The sequence below is a fragment of the Petromyzon marinus genome, chromosome 59 (assembly GCF_048934315.1).
Source record: "Petromyzon marinus isolate PM22_M1 ecotype Great Lakes invasive population chromosome 59, UKy_Petmar_22M1.pri1.0, whole genome shotgun sequence".
Taxonomy (NCBI): Eukaryota; Metazoa; Chordata; class Hyperoartia; order Petromyzontiformes; family Petromyzontidae; genus Petromyzon; species Petromyzon marinus.
Window position 1 is genome coordinate 3,002,141 of NC_133725.1, and position 15,972 is coordinate 3,018,112.

Below are 15,972 nucleotides of genomic sequence, written 5' to 3' on the forward strand. Positions count from 1 at the left end.
GTTATTCGTCACGACGTTATTCATCACGACGTTATTCATCACGAGGTTATTCATCACGACGTTATTCATCACGACGTTATTCATCACGACGTTATACATCACGACGTTATTCATCACGACGTTATTCATCACGACGTTATTCATCACGACGTTATTCATCACGACGTTATTCATCACGACGTTATTCATCACGACGTTATTCATCACGACGTTATTCATCACGACGTTATTCGTCACGACGTTATTTGTCACGACGTTGTCCATCACGACGTTATTCATCACGACGTTATTCATCACGACGTTATTTGTCACGACGTTATTCATCACGACGTTATTCATCACGACGTTGTCCATCACGACGTTATTCATCACGACGTTGTTCATCACGAGGTTATTCATCACGACGTTATTCATCACGACGTTATTCATCACGAGGTTATTCGTCACGACGTTATTCATCACGACGTTATTCATCACGAGGTTATTCATCACGACGTAATTCATCACGACGTTATTCATCACGACGTTGTTCATCACGACACTAGTCATCACGACGTTATTCATCACGACGTTATTCATCACGACATTATTCATCACGACGTTATTCATCACGACGTTATTCATCACGACGTTATTCATCACGACGTTATTCATCACGACGTTATTCATCACGAGGTTATTCGTCACGACGTTATTCATCACGACGTTATTCATCACGAGGTTATTCATCACGACGTAATTCATCACGACGTTATTCATCACGACGTTGTTCATCACGACACTAGTCATCACGACGTTATTCATCACGACGTTATTCATCACGACGTCATTCATCATGACGTTATTCATCACGACGTTATTCATCACGACGTTATTCATCACGACGTTATTCATCACGACGTTATTCATCACGACGTTATTCATCACGAGGTTATTCATCACGACGTAATTCATCACGACGTTATTCATCACGACGTTGTTCATCACGACGTTATTCATCACGACGTTATTCATCACGACGTTATTCATCACGACGTTATTCGTCACGACGTTGTTCATCACGACGTTATTCATCACGACGTTATTCGTCACGACGTTATTCATCACGACGTTATTCATCACGACGTTATTCATCACGACGTTATTCATCACGACGTTATTCATCACGACGTTATTCATCACGACGTTATTCGTCACGACGTTATTCATCACGACGTTATTCATCACGACGTTATTCATCACGACGTAATTCATCACGACGTTATTCATCACGACGTTATTCATCACGACATTATTCATCACGACGTTATTCATCACGACGTTATTCATCCCGACGTTATTCATCACGACGTTGTTCATCACGAGGTTATTCATCACGACGTTATTCATCACGACGTTATTCATCACGACGTCATTCATCACGACGTTATTCATCACGACGTTATTCATCACGACGTTATTCATCACGACGTTGTTCATCACGACGTTATTCATCACGAGGTTATTCATCACGACGTTATTCATCACGACGTTATTCATCACGAGGTTATTCATCACGACGTTATTCATCACGACGTTATTCATCACGACGTTATTCATCACGACGTTATACATCACGACGTTATTCATCACGACGTTATTCATCACGACGTTATTCATCACGACGTTATTCATCACGAGGTTATTCATCACGACGTTATTCATCACGACGTTATTCATCACGACGTTATTCATCACGACGTTATTCATCACGACGTTGTTCATCACGACGTTGTTCATCACGACGTTATTCATCACGACGTTATTCATCACGACGTTATTCGTCACGACGTTATTTGTCACGACGTTATTCATCACGACGTTGTCCATCACGACGTTATTCATCACGACGTTGTTCATCACGAGGTTATTCATCACGACGTTATTCATCACGACGTTATTCATCACGACGTTATTCATCACGACGTTATTCATCACGACGTTATTCGTCACGAGGTTATTCGTCACGACGTTATTCATCACCACGTTATTCATCACGAGGTTATTCATCACGACGTAATTCATCACGACGTTATTCATCACGACGTTGTTCATCACGACGCTAGTCATCACGACGTTATTCATCACGACGTTATTCATCACGACGTTATTCATCACGACGTCATTCATCACGACGTCATTCATCACGACGTTATTCATCACGACGTTATTCATCACGACGTTATTCATCACGACGTTATTCATCACGAGGTTATTCATCACGACGTAATTCATCACGACGTTATTCATCACGACGTTGTTCATCACGACGTAATTCATCACGACGTTATTCATCACGAGGTTATTCATCACGACGTAATTCATCACGACGTTATTCATCACGACGTTATTCATCACGACGTTATTCATCACGAGGTTATTCATCACGACGTAATTCATCACGACGTTATTCATCACGACGTTATTCATCACGACGTAATTCATCACGACGTAATTCATCACGACGCTAGTCATCACGACGTTATTCATCACCAAGTAAACGTGCGCCATCGGAAGAAACTTTCCATCTTTATTCTCCCAGGTCTTGCTGACTGTTCACACTCGGCAGCAGTTTTTTTAAAACAATAAAATGAGGCTTTTCAAAGCAACATCTGCAGTTCTGCAAATAAATATTTATATTGTCCAACGGTAAACCGTGGTCTGAAGTGGTTCCTGTAAACTGCTGTGTGTGTACTCTTTGGTTCTTTCGTTAAGGTCACGTGGTAGGTAGAAAATAAAATAAATCACGACGTTTCGGGCGCAACACCAAGCGTCCATCATCAGGTGGGAAAGCCGTGGCCTGCTACTGAGGCAGACTGTTTTAAAATGTTTGAAATGGGTGTAGCCCAAGGGTCACAAAGAAGTGGGCGGGGCTAGTGATGTTATTGTGAGAGCTTAACGTGATGTTAATGTGAGAAATTAGCGTGATATTAATGTGAGAAATTAGCATGCTGTTAGTGTGAGAGATTAGCATGATGTTATTGTGAAAGATTAGCGTCATGTTAATGTGAGAAATTAGCGTGATGTTAATGTGAGAGATTAGCGTGATGTTAGTGTGAGAAATTAGCATGCTGTTAGTGTGAGAGATTAGCGTGATGTTAATGTGAGAAATTTGCGTGATGTTAATGTGAGAAATTAGCGTGATGTTAATGTGAGAAATTAGCATGCTGTTGGTGTGAGAAATTAGCGTGATGTTAGTGTGAGACATTAGCATGCTGTTAGTGTGAGAAATTAGCGTGATGTTAATGTGAGAAATTAGCATGCTGTTAGTGTGAGAGATTAGCGTAATGTTAATGTGAGAGATTAGCATGATGTTAATGTGAGAGATTAGCATGATGTTAATGTGAAAGATTAGCGTGATGTTAGTGTGAGAGATTAGCGTCATGTTAATGTGAGAAATTAGCATGCAACTGTTAGTGTGAGAAATTAGCGTGATGTTAATGTGAGAGATTCGCGTGATGTTAGTGTGAGTGATTAGCGTCATGTTAATGTGAGAGATTAGCGTGATGTTAATGTGAGAAATTAGCATGCAACTGTTAGTGTGAGAAATTAGCGTGATGTTAATGTGAGAGATTAGCATGATGTTAATGTGAGAGATTAGCGTGATGTTAGTGTGAGAGATTAGCGTCATGTTAATGTGAGAGATTAGCGTGATGTTAATGTGAGAAATTAGCATGCAACTGTTAGTGTGAGAAATTAGCGTGATGTTAATGTGAGAGATTAGCATGATGTTAATGTGAGAGATTAGCGTGATGTTAGTGTGAGAGATTAGCGTCATGTTAATGTGAGAGATTAGCGTGATGTTAATGTGAGAAATTAGCATGCAACTGTTAGTGTGAGAAATTAGCGTGATGTTAATGTGAGAAATTAGCATGCAACTGTTAGTGTGAGAAATTAGCATGCAACTGTTAGGAAAGCGGCCTCGTCTAGGAGGCCGCTCTCCTGGCTCACATTAACATCATGCTAATTTCTCACATTAACATCACGCTAATTTCTCACATCAACCTCATGCTAATTTCTCACATTAACATCATGCTAATTTCTCACATGAACATCATGCTAATTTCTCACATTACCATCACGCTAATTTCTCACATCAACCTCATGCTAATTTCTCACATTAACATCATGCTAATTTCTCACATTTAACATCATGCTAATTTCTCACGCTAACATCATGCTAATTTCTCACGTTAACATCATGCTAATTTCTCACATTAACATCATGTTAATTTCTAACATTAACATCATGCTAATTTCTCACATTAACATATACTAATTTCTCACAATAACATCATGCTAATTTCTCGCATTAACAGCATGCTAATTTCTCACATTAACATCATGCTAATTTCTCACATTAACATCATGCTAATTTCTCACATTAATAACACTAACCCAAACAAACCTCTATCATGTATGATATTGCTCGCGAAACCCTGCATGTTAAAACAGAGTAAACCCACTGCAACATTTACAATTCCGGTAACCGTGACGTTTCGCCGGTGATTACAACAACGACCACCAGCATCATCAGGTAATTGCAACAACGACCACCAGCATCATCAGGTAATTACAACAACGACCACCAGCATCATCAGGTAATTACAACAACGACCACCAGCATCATCATCAGGTAATTACAACAACGACCACCAGCATCATCAGGTAATTACAACAACGACCACCAGCATCATCAGGTAATTACAACAACGACCACCAGCATCATCAGGTAATTACAACAACGACCACCAGCATCATCAGGTAATTACAACAACGACCACCAGCATCATCATCAGGTAATTACAACAACGACCACCAGCATCATCATCAGGTAATTACAACAACGACCACCAGCATCATCAGGTAATTACAACAACGACCACCAGCATCATCAGGTAATTACAACAACGACCACCAGCATCATCATCAGGTAATTACAACAACGACCACCAGCATCATCAGGTAATTACAACAACGACCACCAGCATCATCATCAGGTAATTACAACAACGACCACCAGCATCATCAGGTAATTACAACAACGACCACCAGCATCATCAGGTAATTACAACAACGACCACCAGCATCATCAGGTAATTACAACAACGACCACCAGCATCATCATCAGGTAATTACAACAACGACCACCAGCATCATCATCAGGTAATTACAACAACGACCACCAGCATCATCAGGTAATTACAACAACGACCACCAGCATCATCATCAGGTAATTACAACAACGACCACCAGCATCATCATCAGGTAATTACAACAACGACCACCAGCATCATCAGGTAATTACAACAACGACCACCAGCATCATCATCAGGTAATTACAACGACGACCACCAGCATCATCAGGTAATTACAACAACGACCACCAGCATCATCAGGTAATTACAACAACGACCACCAGCATCATCATCAGGTAATTACAACAACGACCACCAGCATCATCATCAGGTAATTACAACAACGACCACCAGCATCATCAGGCAACAGCCAGACTTTAATTGTAAATGTTGTCGTGGGTTTAAGTCTTCAACACACAACAACCAGGAGTTAAGAAATTGGCACCACGCTCTGTTTGCGCGACACAAACTTTGCTAGTTGGCTGTGTCGGGTGGTGGCGGGTTTAACGACACAACATTTGTATTGACGCGATCTAAGGGGCCGTCCATAAATGACGTCACGCGATTTTGGACGATTGTTGACCCCCCCCACGCCTCGTCACACGGCGTCACAAAAAGTCAGACCCCCCCCCTCAAATATGACGTCACAAAGCTCTGCCCCCTCCCCCCCCCAAAATAAAAAATGCTTCAAATCACTTAACTATTGTCATTGTAGTGCGTATTTAATGTGGCGCTGCACTCTGATGTTGTAGGAGAACACATTTATTAAAAAGTATATTTAATTAAGTAGAACGTGTTATCTATATTTATTTAACGTTGCGCATTTTGATGTGACGTCACATTTCTCAAACCCCCCCCCCCTTCACACATCGTCACAAATGTCTGACCCCCCCCGCCAATAGGTGCGTGACGTCATTTATGGACAACACCATAATTGTCTTTTATGTTCATTTTGGACGATTGCCAATGGAAGATGTCCAGCCGTCATCTCAACTATAATGACGTCACCTCCACTGAAAATGACGTCATCGCTAACATAAGATATCGCCACTGAAATCGACGCCATCGCCACTGAAATGACGTCTTTTCTCACTGAAATGACGTCGCCGGCACAGAAATGACGTCATCGCCGAATGGAAGATATCGCCACTGAAAAAGACGTAATCCCCAATGGAAGATATCGCCACAGAAAATGACGTCATCGCCACTGAAACGACGTTTTTTCTCACTGAAAGACGTCACCGGCACTGAAAATGACGTAATCGCCCATGGAAGATATCGCCACTGAAAACGACGTCATCTCAATCGAAACGACGTCCTCGCCTCCCCACCCCCCCACCGATACCGACGTCATCGGCACTCGTGTTTTTTTTTGTCGGACGGAAGTGACGACAAAAAAGGGCCTGCCGAGTATAAACGTTCCAGCGGAAGTGACGCCTCTCCCTTTCCAACGAGAAGCGAGGCCGCAGCAGTCGAGAGAGAAGGCAACAGGGAGGGCGCATCTGTCTCGGTCGACCTGAATCCAGGCTCATCCGACGCCATCCCTCGTCCTCTAGCCGCGCAGCTCCGCTCAAAAACCTTCCGCCATGGCCCCCAAGTTCGACCCGAACGAAATTAAGATCGGTGAGGGTCGGCGGCGGTGATGGCGGATCGAGGGCGGGCGGGCGGGAGGGGCGGTGTGGGAGAGTTTTGCTCTAAAGGCGGCCCAATCGAGGCTCTCTCTCGCTCTCTCTCTGGCGTTGTTTGCTCGGCGGTTTGTCGCCGCGGTTATCAAGAGTGCGCGGAGCGATGACCTCCGGGGGCGAACGTAGCGCGGAGGTGGAGCGGCGACGGAATCGGTGCGCGGGTTGAGGATGAATGCCTGGTGGCGATGGCTAACCAAAGGGAGGCAACCAGCAGTGGATGGAGCGTGGCTGGCGAGCGATTGTGAGAAAATTAAAAACTCGCCGACAGTTCGCCGGATCCGCTGATGAAGGGGTGGGGTTCCTCCCTAGGAGCCGCGTGTGTAGTAGTAACACGCGAGGCGGGCCCCTTTCACGTGGCCTGGACGTGAACCTATCCTAGTGCACTTGTGTTGGTGTGCACGTGTGTTGGGTGTTGGTGTGCACGTGTGTTAAGTGTACACGTGTGTGTTGGTGTGCACGTGTGTTGGGTGTTGGTGTGCACGTGTGTTAAGTGTACACGTGTGTGTTGGTGTGCACGTGTGTTAAGTGTACACGTGTGTGTTGGTGTGCACGTGTGTGTTAGTGTGCACGTCTGTGTGTTGGTGTAGGTGTGCGTTGGTGTGCACGTGTGTATATGTCAGTATATGAGTCTGGGGAGCGGTAGCTTAGCGGATAAGCGCTACGCTGCGCAACGAAACCGGCGACCACGCTCACGGCCACCACCGACATCACCAGTGACGATTATCTGAACCGGGTCCTGGGCCTCTCCTGGGTAGACTCAGCCTCATCATGAGTACCTGGTGCGGTGTAGTAATAAACATCGCCACTGGGGGAGACAAAGGCGGCCGGGCGTGGTGCTGACCCACCCACCCCCACGTGCGCCAGAGTGCCGGTAGCCTTCATAGGTGCTGGCTACTCGCTGACACCACTTGGCCGCCCTGCAGTCTGTTACAGGCTGCACGGGGTAGGTGGTCTCTGTGCGTGTCAGTATATACGAGTAGGCACGTTAACAAACTGTGCCTCCTTAGACGCGCAACAACGGCTGGTCACTGCGGCTGGGGCGGAATTATTTGGCCGCTTAAGATTTCGCTCCCCGTGCTACGGAATTGTTGATGCGCGTGCCTGGAGTTGAACCGTGGATGCGCCAAGGGCGGGGGGGGGTGGGAGGTCGTAGCGGGGATCGCGGGGCCGGCCACCTCAACACCCGTGGTCGGGTCGTTGCCCGAAACGTCTGTTTTGTGTGTTTGTTTCGACGTAAGTGACATCTTGTCACAGGTTTAGTTGACTCCACTGAAGGGAATGGTTGACACACGACTCGCACAGTCGGCTAAAATGCCGCAAAAGTTATCTGTAATATATATTAAAAAAACTTTTTTTAAAACAAGCTTTAATGGAATGTACTAAAAATTGATTTAAAGCTTTCGTGACTGCAGGGATTCATATTCTTGGTTCTTTCGGTAAAGTCACGTAGAAGAGAATAAAATAATACAAATATAAAAATAAAATTCTCACGTTTCGACTGCAACACAAGCAATCATCATCAGGTGTGAAAACTCTTGCTGTGGGTTAAAATTCAGTTAACAGATTTGAGGATAGAACAACAGAGTTAAATAAAATCGTGCAAAACTCCCCCGCGTTTAAACTATTTGAGAGGAAAAGTGACAATCAAGTCCACATGCTCCACGGGCTTTAATCGATCAGGTTAAGGCATCGATTGACTAAAGTAAAACATGCCGACAAAGGTAGTAGCACTCCGCCATTATTGAGGGATTGATCCATCGCTGTGTGGGTTCAGCAACCGCTTCCCACGGAACGTGTCAACTACTGTGGAGTGGCACAACTACTGTGAGAGTGGCACAACTATTGTGGTGTGGCACAACTACTGTTGGGAGTGGCACAACAACTGTGGAGTGGCACAACTACTGTTGGGAGTGGCACAACTACTGTGAGGGTGGCACAACTATTGTGGTGTGGCACAACTACTGTTGGGAGTGGCACAACTATTGTGGAGTGGCACAACTACTGTTGGGAGTGGCACAACTACTGTGAGGGTGGCACAACTATTCACAACTATTGTGGTGTGGCACAACTATTGTTGGGAGTGGCACAACTACTCTGGGAGTGGCACAACTATTGTGGTGTGGCACAACTATTGTGATGGTGGCACAGCTGTTGTGTGGAGTGGCACAACCACCGTGGTTAACCTCCGTGTTCTATTCTCTGTGTCGCCCTCAGTGTGCCTGCGATGCACAGGCGGGGAAGTTGGTGCCACATCAGCGCTGGCTCCCAAGATCGGACCTCTGGGTCTGGTACGTGATTACTCCCTCCCCCCCCCCCCCGTGCCTTTCATTACATTCACGGTGGTGAGACGCTAACTACATCGGCTGTGTGTTTGGAGTTTGTGTGTGTCTCTCTCCCAGTGGTCGCGTGGATTTTTCTCCGGGGTCCCTCCGGTTTTTCCCCTCCACATTTACAATCGGCATCGCGCGTTTTTCGGGTATTTGGCCACAAATATCCTCGCGATGTTGAGGCCCACATCTCGTTGTGGCCAGGTCGCCTACAGCTCAGTGGGCCCTTCCTTACCTGGTAGAATAAAAAAAATAGTAATGGAAAACTTGGCAGGGGGGGGGACCCTCTTGAAAATTAGTCATGGGACCTTAGTGACACTTTACTTGGTCAATAACATTCTGTTGCAGCTGCTGCTGATGCAGCCTTTGCTGCTGATGCTTCTATTGCTGACGAGGCGACGCGCGTGCGCGACTTTTTGTCTCCCCGACAGTCGCCCAAGAAGGTGGGCGACGACATCGCCAAGGCGACCGGAGACTGGAAGGGTCTGCGCATCACCGTGCGCCTCACCATCCAGAACCGTCAGGCCGCCGTGAGTTAACGGAAGCTCGCCGACTAACCACGCCTAATACGTACGCACAAATACCCAGGCAGGGATATCCCCCCTCTCCCCCCAGCCATCGAACGAAGACGGCGGTTCACCGAGTCGTGCGGCCGTCTGGAACGCTCTTTTCTATCGATATTTCGAAGCCATTGGGAGCTACGCAACTTTGAAATCATCATCGAGATGGACAAACTAATTTCCCTAGAACTGCTTGTTGTGTGTTTAGTTTGTTGGTCTTCTCCCTCTCCGCACCTCCGATTAGAGCGGTCGGCTACGTACGGTGCGAAAGAAGTTCAACGTGTACAGTACGTTTAGCAGTCTACATGAACTGATGGGGAAAGTGCCGTTTGTGAGCACGTGTTAACGCCGGCTTAAACCTATTAAGCTATCGTGATTTGTAACTTTCATCCTGTGCATCATCGATAGTTCCATTTTAATGTGCAATTCAGGGAATCTCTTGCCTTGTTGTGGTCTGGGATTGTTTTTGTTGCTGCCTTGCCTCAAGCTTGCATTTGGTATTGATAAATCGACAGGAATTGAAGTACTTGTGGAATTTTTACTTCCATTATTTATTTCATTATTTTCACTGGCCACCCACCCCCTCGTGTGCCGTGCCGGCCTTCATAGCTGCTACTCGGAAACAGCACTTGCAACAACAGTCTGTTAAGGCTATACGGGGGGGGGGATCTTTGTCTTTGACAGATTGAGGTGGTGCCCTCAGCGTCGGCCCTGATCATCAAGGCCCTGAAGGAGCCTCCTCGCGATCGCAAGAAGCAGAAGAACAGTGAGACGCGCACAACTACTGATCATTACAAACGCGACCCCTACACCCGGCACACGTGGCCTCTCCCATTCTGCCACCCCCTTTGTTATGTCCACTTGGTCTCTCCCATCCTACCCCCCCCCCCCCACATTATGTCCACTTGGTCTCTCCCATCCCCCCCCACGTTGTCCACTTGGTCACTTCCTCCTACCGCCCCGTTACATCAACTTGGCTTCTCCCATCCCGCTCACTCAATCCACTCAGGATTGTGTGTTTGATTCGCAATTCGATTTTTGGGCTAGGCCATGCGAATCTTGAGCTGCACGAGCAGAGATGGCCAAACCGAATTGAGTTACCACGTACACGCGTTTTGCACGCTAATGATCGTTTTTGCTCCCTTACTGGCGGAGTTGGAAGAACAGTCGTCACGGCTAAAATGTAACAATTAGGTACCCGGACTCGCACTGCAACAAATTACTTCCCATATATATTAAAAAAATGGCCAGTTTCTGTGCAGTCGTTTCGCTTGAAACTGCACCGCTGGGCTTCAGGACAAGGTCCTGAAAGGCCGACTCTCTAACATGTCTGATCTCCGTGTAACATGTCTTGTCTCTGTGTAACATGTCTTGCCTCCGTATGTGACCCATGTTGTCTCTGTGCGTTACCTATGCCGCCCGCAGTCAAGCACACGGGAAACCTGGGTCTGGATGAGATCATCAACATCGCCCGCCAGATGAGACCCAGGTCCCTGGCTCGTGAGCTCAAGGGTGAGTTACGCGCGTGCGTGGGAGAGGGGTTGTGTAGCGCAGGGGTCCCCAATAGGCCGAGGACCGGTACCGGTCCGTGGCCTGCTAGGAACCGGGCCGCACAGCAGCAGGAGGTGAGAGTGGTGAGTCCGCACGTGGCCCGCCCCCATTATTTTATTATTTACCACTTCCGTCCGCGCCTCTTTCCCGCACTGCGCAGTCTCAGTGTTGGTAAGCCCCACAAGCTCTAACCCCTAGTAGCCACAATGAGTAAGCCCACAAGCTCTAACCCCTAGTAGCCACAATGAGTAAGCCCACAAGCTCTAACCCCTAGTAGCCGCAATGAGTAAGCCCACAAGCTCTAACCCCTAGTAGCCACAATGAGTAAGCCCACAAGCTCTAACCCCTAGTAGCCACAATGAGTAAGCCCACAAGCTCTAACCCCAAGTAGCCACAATCAGTAAGCCCACAAGCTCTAACCCTTAGTAGCCACAATGAGTAAGCCCACAAGCTCTAACCCCAAGTAGCCACAATGAGTAAGCCCACAAGCTCTAACCCCTAGTAGCCACAATGAGTAAGCCCACAAGCTCTAACCCCTAGTAGCCACAATGAGTAAGCCCACAAGCTCTAACCCCTAGTAACCACAATGAGTATGCCCACAAGTTCTAACCCCTAGTAGCCACAATGAGTTAGCCCACAAGCTAACCCCTAGTAGTCACAATGAGTAAGCCCACAAGCTCTAACCCCTAGTAACCACAATGAGTATGCCCACAAGTTCTAACCCCTAGTAGCCACAATGAGTTAGCCCACAAGCTAACCCCTAGTAGTCACAATGAGTAAGCCCACAAGCTCTAACCCCTAGTAACCACAATGAGTATGCCCACAAGTTCTAACCCCTAGTAGCCACAATGAGTAAGCCCCACAAGCTCTAACCCCTAGTAGTCACAATGAGTAAGCCCACAAGTTCTAACCCCTAGTAACCACAATGAGTAAGCCCACAAGCTGACCCCTAGTAGCCACAATGAGTTAGCCCACAAGCTAACCCCTAGTAGCCACAATGAGTAAGCCCACAAGTTCTAACCCCTAGTAGCCACAATGAGTAAGCCCACAAGTTCTAACCCCTAGTAGCCACAATGAGTAAGCCCCACAAGCTCTAACCCCTAGTAGTCACAATGAGTAAGCCCACAAGTTCTAACCCCTAGTAACCACAATGAGTATGCCCACAAGTTCTAACCCCTAGTGGCCACAATGAGTAAGCCCACAAGCTCTAACCCCTAGTAGCCACAATGAGTAAGCCCACAAGCTCTAACCCCTAGTAGCCACAAGGAGTAAGCCCACAAGCTCTAACCCCTAGTAGCCACAATGAGTAAGCCCACAAGCTCTAACCCCTAGTAGCCACAATGAGTAAGCCCACAAGCTCTAACCCCTAGTAGCCACATTGAGTAAGCCCACAAGCTCTAACCCCTAGTAGCCGCAATGAGTAAGCCCACAAGCTCTAACCCCTAGTAGCCACAATGAGTAAGTCCACAAGCTCTAACCCCTAGTAGCCACAATGAGTAAGCCCACAAGCTCTAACCCCTAGAAGCCACAATGAGTAAAACACAAACGTCGCTGGAGAGCTTCTTTGAAAGGGGGAAAGACCCAATGATGAACGTCCTCCCCCCCCCCCCGGTCCGTGAAAAATTTGTCTTCTACGAAACCCGTTCCCTGGTGCCAAAAAGGATGGGGCCCGCTGGACTGTAGCGGGTTAGAGCAAGCTGCACTACGAACCTGGAGACCGCAGTTCGATTCCCGAACTGGGGCCTCCGGGTTGGTGAGTACCTGCTGTGGTGTGTAAGCATCGCCACTCGGGAGACGAAGGGTGCGGCGCTGGCCGCCCACCCCCTCGTGTGCCGTTCCGGCCTTCGTCGGTGCTCGATAACAGCACTTTCCCCAAGAGTCTGTCAAGGCTATACGGGGGGGGGGTCTTTGTGGGGGAGCAGTAGTGTAGTGGTTATCGTGCTGCGCTTTGAACCCGGCGACTCGGAATTCAATTCCCGCTCACGGGCCATGAAAACCTTGTTGACCTTCCCCCGCACCTCCGATTAGCTCGGTTGGCTACGTACGGTGCGAAAGAAGTTCAACATACATACAGCTCTTGCCCCAACAGCCTGCTAAAGTTACGCGGATGGACGGGGGGGGGTCTTTGTATTTGTGTTAGGCACGGTGAAGGAGATCCTGGGCACGGCCCAGTCAGTGGGCTGCACCGTGGATGGGAAGCACCCGCACGACGTCATCGACGAGATCAACAACGGGGAGACTGAGATCCCCTCGGTGAGTTCTCGCCCCCGCAGACGCATGGCGCACGGAGAGGCACAGGACTCAAGAGACATAGTATGCAGAGAGGTACAGGACTCGGAGATAGACAGAAGGGAAATACCTCAACATTGAAAATCCCCTTGGTGAGTTCTTCTCCAGACAGAACACGTGAGAGATGCAGAGGGATACGACTACAGAGGTACACGCACATGCACTCAAATCTAAACAATTTTTATTTTATTTTACAAGTGAAGCCCACTGAGCTATAAGCGCCTTTTTAGAAGCTACCCGGCGAAGGGAAACACCCAAATGCAGATCCCCTCCGTCAGCTGCTTGTCCAGAGAGACGGTACACGCAGAGATACAGAACTCCTGTAGATGCAGAGGGGCACTCCACTCGGATGGACTCAGAAGGGAAACACACCCAGACACCGAATAGACGGGTGGTCCACTCCGCGAGGAATCGCACGTGGAGATACGTAGAGTACTGCGTGCTACACGGATACACACGGGTAGAGGTACACACGTGTGCAGATACACACAACTTGGATTACGTGTGGCTATCTGTATCCCAACCGAGTGATTCGACAGGTGATTTTCGAATGTGGCAAATTTGGACCCGACGCTGACACACGACAACCTCTTGAGAAGTACATCGGGGGGGAGGGGTCGGATCTTTTAAACGTCCGCCGTGAGTGAAACAGGGTGTCGTCGTGTGTGCGATTATGGCTGTCGCCCACCGGCAGTGTTAATCAGGGCGGCTGCTGGGTTAGAACCGTGAAGCTTTTGACGACGGCGGCGCTGCTGCTGGTCGTCACCCCCACGGTGATTGTCAATCTGTGTAGAGTGTGTGTGGAGGTTGTGCTGCAACGGGTGTGTGTGTTGTGTTGCAGGATTAAAGAACACCAGCTCCGAAGTGATTGTGGGAAACAAAGCATCGAATTTAAATAAAAACTAAAAAAAAATCTCAAGGTTTTTTTTGTCTGGTTTTTAAAAAAAGTACCAATAAATTATCTTGTTTTTTTTCTTCCCAAACACTCGACGTTTCAGGAGGAAATGCAAAAAAACCCCATCACTATCGCCACCTAACACACCGCCTCAGCTGCCTCCATTGTTTTTACGCTGAACTTCTTTTGCACCGTACATAGCCAGCCGTGCTAATTGGCGGTGCAGTGTTGAGTATGGGCAGCGTTGAGTCTATGGGTAGTCTGGTCAGTGTTAGTCTATGGGCAGTGTTGAGTCTATGGGTAGTCTGGTCAGTGTTGAGTCTATGGTCAGTGTTAGTCTATGCACAGTGTTAAGTCTATGGGCAGTGTTGAGTCTATGGGCAGTGTTGAGTCTATGGGCAGTGTTGAGTCTATGGGCAGTGTTGAGTCCGTGGGCAGTGTTGGGTCCATGGGCAGTGTTGAGTCTATGGGCAGTGTTGAGTCTATGGGCAGTGTTGAGTCTATGGGCAGTGTTGAGTCTATGGTGCAGTGTTGAGTCTATGGGCAGTGTTGAGTCTATGGGCCGCGTTGAGTCTATGGGCAGTGTTCAGTCCATGCACAGTGTTAGTCTATGGGCCGTGTTGAGTCTATGGGTAGTGCCAAGTCTATGGGCAGTGTTGGGTCCATGGGCAGTGTTGAGTCCATGGGCAGTGTTGAGTCTATGGGTAGTGTTGCGTCTATGGGGAGTGTTGAGTCTATGGGCAGTGTTGAGTCCATGGGCAGTGTTGAGTCTATGGGCAGTGTTGAGTCTATGGGCAGTGTTGAGTCTATGGTGCAGTGTTGAGTCTATGGGCAGTGTTGAGTCTATGGGCAGTGTTGAGTCTATGGGCAGTGTTGAGTCTATGATCAGTGTTGAGTCTATGGGCAGTGTTAGTCTATGTGAAGTGTTGAGCCTATGGGCAGTGTTGAGTCTATGGGCAGTATGCAAGGATCCTCTGATTAGCCAAGGGTGCTAATCGGAGGTGCGAATTTTCTTCCCCCAGCCACCTGTGCTGTCGACTCCCTGCCTATTGTCGACTGCCTCTAACAGAACCGGGGACAAATCCTCGCATAGGGACCCATAAACAAGAGACCCAGACTAGCACAGGAACCAATGATTTGACTTTTCCGATAAACTATATACGCCCACTGTTTCTGTGCAGGCTTGAGATAAGGCCACAATTTATATAGTATGTAAATACACATTGTAAGATGTAGATGCAAGTCTATCGATCACCCACAAGTTTTGGGCTCAATATCAAGTCCAGGCTCAACTTTTTTTTTCTCTGTCTACGAAATTCGGTCACATTTAAACAAATCCACCATTTTCTTTGGTTCTTTCGGTAAAGTCACGTAGAATGAGAATATTGTGTTATTTTATTTTATCAATTTATTATTTTATTCTCATTCTACGTGACTACCGAAAGAACCAAAGAAGATGAATCATTGCAGTCACGAAAGCTTTAAATC

At 47.4% G+C, this 15,972-nt stretch overlaps 1 protein-coding gene across 1 annotated transcript; it reads left to right on the forward strand.

The window, feature by feature from the left end:
* The first annotated feature begins 6,619 nt into the window (after positions 1-6,619).
* On the forward strand, positions 6,620-14,504 carry RPL12 (ribosomal protein L12). Its single transcript, XM_032976304.2, has 7 exons — positions 6,620-6,800; positions 9,077-9,150; positions 9,621-9,719; positions 10,434-10,515; positions 11,175-11,261; positions 13,441-13,553; positions 14,431-14,504. The coding sequence occupies exons 1-7, from the start codon at positions 6,764-6,766 to the stop codon at positions 14,434-14,436; spliced, it is 498 nt and encodes a 165-aa protein (XP_032832195.1). The 5' UTR covers positions 6,620-6,763; the 3' UTR covers positions 14,437-14,504.
* The last annotated feature ends 1,468 nt before the right edge of the window (positions 14,505-15,972 follow it).